Below are 9,996 nucleotides of genomic sequence, written 5' to 3' on the forward strand. Positions count from 1 at the left end.
TGAAAAACTAGGTTTCTAGCTAAAAAATAAATGCTTTGTTCAGAATTTTTTTTCTTTTCAACCTTATTTTCAGTATATTGTAGTCTTTATCAATTACAAAAATACATTACACGAGTAAATATTTTTACAATTAAATATTAAATGCATAATATTAACAATTACATAATAAATATTAAAAATAATGACTTATTACAAAAAAATATGGCTTTTGCTACAGGTAAATTTGTAATAATTATTTTTAAAATAATAATTTAAGTACATGATAAATATGTTACATATATATTTTTTTATAGAAAATAATTTTAAAAAAAGTAAAGAATCGTTATATTTAGACAAGATAATTTTGAGGAAAATAGATCTCACTCTAAGTAAATGTAAAGTAGAGTAGAAGCGCATAATTGGTCTATAAATTGTTTATTAAATGAGTACAAAACGATTATTCTAACCTTTTTTCTAAAATGTATGAATAGACATAAGTGGATTTCGTTTTTTATAAGAAATATTAGTTTTCACGAACATCCAATCATTAAAAAAATTATTATTATTGAGGAGGCTGTTGTTGCATTTGTGCTTGCATTTTAGCCAACATATCTTGCATTCGTTTGAGTTCTGCTTCCTTTTCCTGGAGAATCCTGTCTTTATCACTTTGAGTTTGGACTTTTTCCGTCTCGGAAAGTGACCTAAATACAATAAACCAACTATTAGCGTTTATGTTCGGAATATTTCGGCCTATACCAACTTACGTTGTTCGCTTTGAAACTGGAGCTCCTTTAGCCAATCTTTCAGATCTATAATTTTCATAATGCACTTCCTGAGTCACTTCTTGTAAATCTTGCATATGAGTTCTAAAACAATCAAGCGTATTAGTTTTTTAATTATAATTAAAAGTGTGTACTTATTACTTAATTTGACAATTAAACATTTATTTATTTAGAAATCGTGAGATGCGGTCTCATGATTTCTAAATAAATATTGATTAACGGTCACTAATCACCACACATTTAAATAATTATTTTAATAACCGATAAATTAGTTAAAATAATTAATTAAACACCTAAACTCTTTTTAAAGTTGATGGTAGGTGTTAGTCGAAGAGTCTGAGAAGCATGGGTCCGTCTACACTCATGGGTTTTCAATGCTACTCAAATGTATTTTAGTTTTATGCCATCCTCACTAAGGAACTGTAAGTTTTGTTGATTACAATTATTTGACATTATTTGGAATGAATACCTCGGTGCCTCGCCATTTTTTAATTTAACATACAGTTTGCGTGATGTTTAAGTGTATAAGGATATACGGTCTATGAGAGTATTTTGTAAAGAATGTCGGCAAGAAAATGGCCCTTTTTAGAATCTGCGAAAGATCAGTGAAAAATGTGCAGAATTGAGTTTCAACAAGGTTTAAGCTACCGCCGAATATAGAAACTAGTAAAATGTTCTCATTCGACCATAGGTGGCCCTTGGAAGATCTGATTCGTACAATAGGGGTCATCTTCACCCGATTAAGAATAGGCCATGTGAGGTTGACACTTTTGGGACAAAGCGTTTATGTCCGGCTTGTACAGGAAAGCTCGATCCTCAATTAAAATAGTGAGATACAGAGAATCCCCCCCCCCTACTTAATTGAAGGGTGTCACTCCTTGGCTCCATATAGAGTGTATAGGAATGCCACCCAATATGAGAGTTGTGCTTAGCACGCCAGGTGTATTTGGGTCTCCAGATTCAATTTTTGTGGGGATCAGGACTGTTTTATTGTATATAGTACTTGATAGAAATCTATGTAGTACTTGGTAGAAATCTGGTTTTGTTTCTGTTTGTTTACATTGAGAGTGAATGTATTTATTAGCAAGAATGTGAAGTGTGAGTACACCATCAATCCTAAATTAGAAGTTAGATGTAGAGATTTGTCCTTCTTAACTATCATTCCTTGGTCCCATATATATAGATCATGTAGGAATGCCATTCAATATGAGAATTGTGCTGGAGCATTAAGTCTTAGGATCCTCTGTTCCAAACTTTGGAAGAGGGCTGTTTTATTGGTAAATATCTGGTCTTATGTTTTCTTTTGTGTAAACTGAGAATCAATCTATCCTGAATCTATCAAGTCCAATATCCTTAGTGAATGTATTTATCAGCGAGAATGTGAAGTGTGAGAGGACCTATGGAGGACTATATCAATTAGTCCATGAGAGAATGTATTTATTAGCGAGATGTGTAGTGGGAATTCTGAGTACACCATCAATCCTCAATCAGAATAGTTAGGTGTAGAGTGTATTTGTTCAACTTAATTAAAGAACCTTTCCTTAGGTCAAACGAGCAGGAATGTTGCCCGATATGAGAGTTGTGCTTAGCACGACCAAATATTTGGGTCCCCTAATTCGATTTTTGCAGGAAACAGGTTTTTTTTCTTAATATCGATAGCTTTCTTGTTTTGCATTCCATTTTGTGTATATTGAAACTGCATGTATTTATTAGTGTGAATGTGTAGTGTAAGAGGTTTGATGGCAGAATATTGAGCACCCCAGTGACCCTCAATTAGATTTGTTATATGTGTGGAGGGTGACTGAGGAATATCAAGTTCTCCACCACTCTGAGTGAATGGTATAATAGTACTAATAGATATCTTGTTTTCTGTTCCCTTATGTGTATATTGAGGGTGAATATATTTATTAGTGTGAATGTAAACCCCATTGTCCCTCAATGAGATTATTTATATGTGTAGAGGGTGTTGAGGAATATTACCTACTCCACCCATATAACCAACATATATTTAGGGTGAATGTATTTATTAGTGTGAATGCATACCCCATCGTCTCTCAACTATATTAGTTGTATGTGTGTGGAGGTTATCATAGGAATATCATTTTGTCTTACATTGTGGATTATTGAGGGTGAATGTATTTATTAGCAGGAATATGTACCCTATCATCCCTCAACTAGAGTTATATGTGTGGAGGTTGCCAGAGGAATATTGTATACACCACCAACCTGGATGAATATATACACCCTATCATAAACCTTCAAATATGTTAGGTTAGGTTTAGAATAGTTTTTGTGTTTTGATGCATTTATTGAACTCTTCACTACATGTGAGAGATTTCTATTGAGGAAGACACAGAATGAAGTTGGTTGATCACCCATAAGCTGTTGACTATAAATGTGAAAAAAAACACAGCAAAAAGAAAAATGCAGAGCAGTAAAGACCAATAACTGCAACATTTGTATTCACTTACATTAACATAGTTCTAAGTTTAATAAAATCACAGTGCTCCGGATTTTCAACTTCGACAACACCCCATGGGTAAAGCCTCCCTCTAACTTTTCTTCCGCGTGCTTCGAGCAAAGTATTCGAACCGCACACCGCAAATGGAACTGCTTCTTTTAACTGCTTCACCTGCAATCGAATAGCATACAAGATGATTTACTGACTACACTCGTTCAATTCTGAAGCAATAAAATTAATATAAAAACCAACATGCTCTTTATAATCCTCATCTTCATCACTATCACAATCTGGCAAAGGGTAAATCTTAATTTCATTTTGTTCTATTTCCTCCATAATCTAAAAAAAAAATGAACTGAATGACTTATCTGAATGAAATTGAATTTAAAAAATAATACAAAAATAACCTTGTAAATAATTAACATTGTTATTTATGAAACAAAAAATCAATGTAAACACACATCAATAAAAGTATACTTTCCAATGTTCGAACATACCCGCTTTTTTAATCTCAAAATTTCTTTTTTTGTGAGGACATCAGCCTTAGCAATCACAGGTACTATATTTACTTTATTGTGTAACTGCTTCATAAATTCAATATCCAATGGTTTCATTCTGCAATCAGAAAATGTACAAAGTGAATATACATTTGTCATGCATGCACAAATAAAAAAGTCCTGATTTACACATGTTCAGGATCATTCAGAATCATCAGGAATGATAAGGAAAATATTAGGAAAGGAGGTTTAGCTGCAATAGAATTTTTTTAAATTACCCATGGCCGAATGGCGAGATGAAATAGAAACAGCAATGGACCCTGTTGTCTAATATGTTCCTTCTGTTAAGACCGCTTTCATCCCTCAAAAACCGTTCAAACTGATCATCGATATACTGTATTATGGCTTTGAAGCTAAAAAAGAACATCATATAGAAAGTAGTAGTTTATGAAAAATAAATCCGCTATTATGAATTATTGATTATCACCTGTTGTTATTATTAATTGCATCGCCGAACCCGGGGGTGTCGACTACAGTCAGACGAAGTTTTACTCCTCTTTCTTCTATATCCACTGTCGATGTGGCTAATTCAACAGTCTTTGTGCCCTTGTCTAAAAATTGTTAAGTTAAAAAAACAAACATTGTTTTATAATTATTACATCAGCTATTTGGAAATATGAAATACAGTATACAAAAAATAAGTAGAATAATACAATCTGCAAAATGTCCACAAATGTAATAAACAATTAATTAATGTGAAACATTGCCATTTTTCAATTTAATGGGTTACAATTTTTTATTTTATTTTTATGTAATTTAAGAAATGAATGCGAATGAGGTGCGTTGATGCTGAAACATAGCGGCAGAAATTAAATTTTCAACATACTTAAAAAACTACAATGGCCTAATAAATAAAACTATACTAAAATAATTCACATAGAATAAATAAGGAGAATAAAACTGAAAATATTTAATTATTTTAATTGAGGTCATTAGTTTCAAAACCATCTCAATCCACATTTTTTGCTGATTACACAAAGATAGGCAGATCAGAATGGTAGGTAAATATCAATAATTTTTTTTTAAAAGTTTTCACAAGTTCTCAATGCATTACAATAACTAGCTAAGCTGTTTTGACAAAAATCCAGTATAAAAATGTCAAAATCTTGGGTTAAGATCAACACCTGCTCAGCCCAATTTTCACCATCTAGGCATTTTTACAACTCTTTCTTTTCTCCTACCTAAGAAATCAGAATATTGTTTTGTTTTGATTGAAACTAGGTTTATGAAAGTAGTAGGGAGAATTGGACCAATAAATTGAGAGTAATTTCAATTCATTCCACCAAAAATGATTGATTAGCTACAGAGATGTTTCAAAACTGGCTCAATCCAATATTTAAATTTAAATTTTTGGCAACCTGGAAATAATACAATGTTGAAAACTATGCCACAAATGTTTCAAGACCTACCTTCTCCCCGATAAAAATTAATTGAAAAATCTAAACCATAATGCATGGCTCTAAAACGTTTTATTGTGTTTTATACAGTACATAGTAGATATCTGGTTTTATGTTTCTTTTTGTGTGCATTGAGAGTGAATGTATTTCTTTGTAAGAATATAAAGTTTGAGATCTCCGATGGCAATTTGTGATCAGCCTACACACTAGGAATTTATGTAAAAAAGGTGATCAGGGATGAGGCCAAGACAAAATATCACTCAGTTCCATTGAGCTTTCGAGGAACATATTCCCTTCATCAGAATCCTTTTCCTCACATATTAAGTCTCATTCCTGATCACCTTTTCTACATAAATTCTTAAGATGGTGGAATATTTAGTACACCATGTATCCACAATTAGATTAGCTATATGTATGAGTAAAGGCTTAAAAGAAAGAAAGGTTCCTCGATGTTCCCCACATAATTGAGGGATGTCATTCCTTGGCTCCTTATAGAGTGTGTGTAGGTCACTCGATGTGGGAACTGTACTTGAGTACAGCAACAAATATTTGGGATCCCCTATTCCATTTTTTGCAGGAAACAGGGCTGTTTTGTTGTATATAATGCTTGATAGATATCTCATTGTTGTTTTTATGGTGTTTTCAGACTGTATTTATTAGCGTGAATGTGTACTGTGAGGGCCGATGGAGAAATAAATTAGCTAGATTTCAATTAAATTAACTAGATTAGGAGTAAAGGGTTAAAACAACAGTGTTCGATGTCTCGAACTTTTCCTTGGGCCCTTATAGAGAGTGAGTAGGCCAGCCTTGGATCCTCTGTTATAATTTTTGGAGGAGGTCCGTTTTATTGTATATAGTACTTAGTAGAAAATCTAAAATGTTTTTTGTGCCTCCTGTAAAAATTTTGAATTTGATTGAGCCGGTTTTCAAACTAACTTATGATTTAAAAATAAAGCACAATATCAATGTAAAAATTATGGTAAGTTACATAGTTAATTGTTTATATATTATTTTATTATACTTTTGAGCAGGTTATAAAAGAATCAATGTGTTATAAAATATATTTAACAATTTTCCATTGACAAAGGAAACCAGTGGCCTCAATTATTTAATTATATTATTGTCAAAAGTAATCTTTGATACAATGAAATACGATGTTACAATTAGCATGCAATGTTTTACGATAAATATTAATTTACCAATAGCATCGGGGATTTTTCTGTCTGGATAAAGATCGGTTAAAAAAAGGCTATTTACAAGAGTTGATTTTCCTAAACCTGATTCTCCCACAACCATTAGTGTGAATTCAAAACCTTTTTTGACGGATTTCCTATGTACCTGATTTGGTAAATTGGCAAACCCAACATAACCAGGTGTTTCTAAACTTGCAAACTGAAAAGAAAAAAAAAACAATGTTTGTTAATAATTTTATTTAAGTTTTTGTATTAGAGGTATGTTATTATAAGTTATCGGGGTATTGCTGGTCATAGGGTAATGCCGTTTTTGTTTTAATGAGGGTTCGCAATGGCAAAGGTCATATCAATGCTCGGGGTGTCTATGTTTTTGGAAAAAAAAAACAACATTTGTAAGTATGTCAGGTTTGAATGCAGGGCTGCTGGATTCAAACCCAGGACTTCACAGTGATGGGCCCTTGGATGCTGAAAGTTACATACTGTGGTGTTATCTAAATATTCATCCTCATTCTGAAGCAGTGGTCAGTTACATAGGATTACAGGATAAGGTAATAAGGAATGGGTAGGGTTTATATTTACAAAGGATACCTGGATGCCAGATCCTACTGGCCTGGCCGACATCCAAAAATGCACTTAGAGCAGACGAGTCAACGATTCTGAAACCTGGCTGGAGAGTAGAATGATGAGGAAGGCAGCCAAATTGGTAAGAAGGAATGATCTTACATGAATCTAGGATGGGTATTAAACATTTTGAAAAGAGTTTTTTGAATATGTCGTGACAGGAAGAAGGCTGATAGGACTGTAAGTTTGGAGGTTTATGAGATTTAGGAATGAGATATATAATACTTCCATTAAGGTGCTTTCAGACATGAGGGCTTCGCCGAATGCCGAGAAAAGGTTCACCGAATCCTGACTAGTAGGGATTGGTGCTCGGTTATTCACCAAGGAACAATATTCAGTGCTTGCCAAATTGTCAGCTTTTTTATCCGCTTCAAGGTGCACGAATATTCATGAACTAGCCGAACTCCCAGCAGTAGAAATCTCAGTCTACATAAGCGTTCGCACCGATAGAGGGCATGTTCCGCTGTCTCTTCTACTTTCCGATAATATCTGCATAGGTTTCTGCCGCTCCAAGTCTATCCAGTCATAAGTCCAACTATTGTTTTAAACATGCCCTAGATTAAAGTAGTTCTGTCGTTAGTTTCTGAGATGGCCCTTTGATGATTGTGTATTCAAAGTTATTTTAAAAACAAATAACCTTTAATTTAAAGCATTTTTTTTAATGTAAATAATTGATTAAGATTTACAAAAATAATGTTTTATATTCACCAAAATGTGGACCTCTTATTTTGGGCAAAGCAGTAGTGTTCACAGGCTTTGTTCTACTGAATGTAAGTTTTATTGTTTATGGTAGTTATACAGAAAAAATACTTATTAGCTATGTTGTAATATTAAAAAAGTCTCTCCACCTCTAAGGATTGGAGGAAAAAATATCTATCCATCATTATTTGCTATTCTTGTTTAGTGAATACACGTGAAAACTTTTTATTTATTTTTATGTAGAACATAAACCACGTTGAGCTACCTTACAATTATATATACACTCAAATGGAAAAAAAAAATCATATTTTGTTGTTTATTTCAAAATATATATATTTTTATTATTATAATTACAACATACTTATTTAATTATTATTGAGCTATTGTGACATAGCTCAAATAGTAGAAGTGCCGGCACGTCGTGGGTTCGAGTTCTGCTCATGGCACTAATTTTTCAAGTCAACCGTACTTTGTACAATTATTAATAAACAAAACCAAATTAATTTAAAAATTCATGAGTTTTAATAAAAAATATTTAATTATCAAGGTTTAAAAGATAATTCACCAAAACACCGGAAAATCATTTAGTGACAAATTAAAATTTATTCACTATTAACAATTTATTACCTAGTTTTGTTCTTAAAAACTCAATTGCCTCCTCTGGCCTCTTGGCGGGCATTAAGTCTCCTAGGCATCGAGTAAACAAGCGATGGATTTTGTCTTATGAAACAGGACCACGCTCTTCAATAAGGGTGGTTTGAAGCTGTTCAACGCTTGTCAGAGGCGGTGAATGGCATCTAATCCATCTCTTTATCTTCCACAAGTGTTCTATATGACTCATATGTGGCATTTTAGTAATCACTACATCATTAAAGTAACAGGTGCAACTTGAGCAACATGCGGTCGGGTGTTATCATGCATTAACACGAAGCTGCCTTCAATAAATGGAGCGAACTGGGCCACATCATAAGATCTTCTTCAATGTACCTTCATGCAGGCAAAGATTCTATAAGATAATCAGTTCAGTACAGGCCTGGATGTCAATTCCCCCCCCCATACCATGAATGACTTCTTTTGAAAAGGCTGCGACTCCGCAGGCACATGAAGCAAAGCATTATTCTCTACACACCCTGGTCATCTGATCGCCACAAACCAAACCGGCACTTATGAAGAGAACAGCTCATTGTTCAAGTGTCAAATCGCCTTTCTACTCAATGCCTCTACAGTAATAGAAAATGCCTAGAGACTAGGATATTCCCACAAAGCTTTTTGATGACTGTTTTAGAGCTCATCCTTACACTACCATTTGGAGTTTACTACCGTTAATTTATGGTTCAATAAAACTATCGCCTCTAGCTGTCGTACATCACAATTGACCACTACCTTCTCTTCGATCGAGTCTGTAGCTCTTAACTATGCTAAATATAGACCACTGTGGATGGTAGAGCGTGGCAAACCCAGGACGTAGTCTTTGTAATGCTATATCCATCATTGGTCAAAGCATCTACCCTGGCGAAATCTTTCAACTTAAAATCATCAAACACGTTATTAATGTCGTGTTTATATTTTATGCCAACTATTATACCTAACTTAACTTAATTTTATAACTAAAGGTTAACTTTATATACCTAATCATTATAGAAAATAAATATGTCTTATTTTTTTTTGTCTTTGAGTGTATTTTTAAGGTGACAATAATTGTCGCCGGAAGGGTGTATAGTAACAGATAAAAAACAAATTTAAGGCTCACCGTTTTCACAGATTCGCTCGACATTACTCCAGACAATGTATAATTCGGATGACGTTTAATTGAAGCTAAAAAAACAAAAGTCGTACGATTGGATTTACAACAGATAAAAACGCAATGTAAAATAATATAAAAGTAGAAAAACGAACAACTACAACACAGAAGACAAAGAACACACAACAGTTGAAACAGTTTCGGCCGTTAACCTTCTAAACAGGGATGTGTCATTCATGACCTAATCCAATTTTATCCCCGCCACTATTTTTTAAAATCTTATTAAAAAACAAATTAGTCCACAAAAATATTACATATTACAATTAATAATAGATAAGATTTTATAATTTTTCAGTTTGGTTTGGTTAGAGGTAGACCATCATTCTGCAATCTGGGGTGTCTCAAAATGACCCTAGGTCATACTTTAAAATTGTTTGACACATGATCAGATATGAAAATTATACCTGAGCAAAATATAAGAAAGAACAGCAAAGGACGAAAACAAAAAGTTCGATAGAAAGCATTCTGTAATCTGGGAGAAATCCCGAAATGACCCTAGGTCATAT

At 33.3% G+C, this 9,996-nt stretch overlaps 1 protein-coding gene across 1 annotated transcript; it reads right to left on the reverse strand.

Moving 5' to 3' along the window:
- Positions 1–263: 263 nt before the first annotated feature.
- LOC106670501 (septin-1) lies at positions 264–9,672 on the reverse strand. The gene is made up of 10 exons (XM_014400928.2): positions 9,586–9,672; positions 9,440–9,504; positions 6,376–6,568; positions 4,207–4,330; positions 3,998–4,132; positions 3,720–3,837; positions 3,475–3,561; positions 3,233–3,393; positions 744–845; positions 264–680 (listed from the first exon to the last, which is right to left on the reverse strand). The coding sequence occupies exons 2-10, from the start codon at positions 9,461–9,463 to the stop codon at positions 542–544; spliced, it is 1,083 nt and encodes a 360-aa protein (XP_014256414.1). The 5' UTR covers positions 9,464–9,504; positions 9,586–9,672; the 3' UTR covers positions 264–541.
- Between the last annotated feature and the right edge of the window lie 324 nt (positions 9,673–9,996).

The sequence above is a fragment of the Cimex lectularius genome, unplaced genomic scaffold (genome assembly GCF_000648675.2).
Source record: "Cimex lectularius strain Harlan isolate CLEC.00 unplaced genomic scaffold, Clec_2.1 scaffold31, whole genome shotgun sequence".
Classification (NCBI taxonomy): Eukaryota; Metazoa; Arthropoda; class Insecta; order Hemiptera; family Cimicidae; genus Cimex; species Cimex lectularius.

Bases quoted from the DNA above. Each gene is read 5' to 3' on its own strand.
- LOC106670501 (XM_014400928.2), bottom strand. From the start codon at position 9,463: ATGTCGAGCGAATCTGTGAAAACG. The intron at 4,133-4,206 runs GTGATAATCAAT...GTTCTTTTTTAG, and splicing joins GCAATTAATAATAACAACAG to CTTCAAAGCCATAATACAGT. The intron at 3,838-3,997 runs GTAATTTAAAAA...TTCTGATTGCAG, and splicing joins ATCTCGCCATTCGGCCATGG to AATGAAACCATTGGATATTG.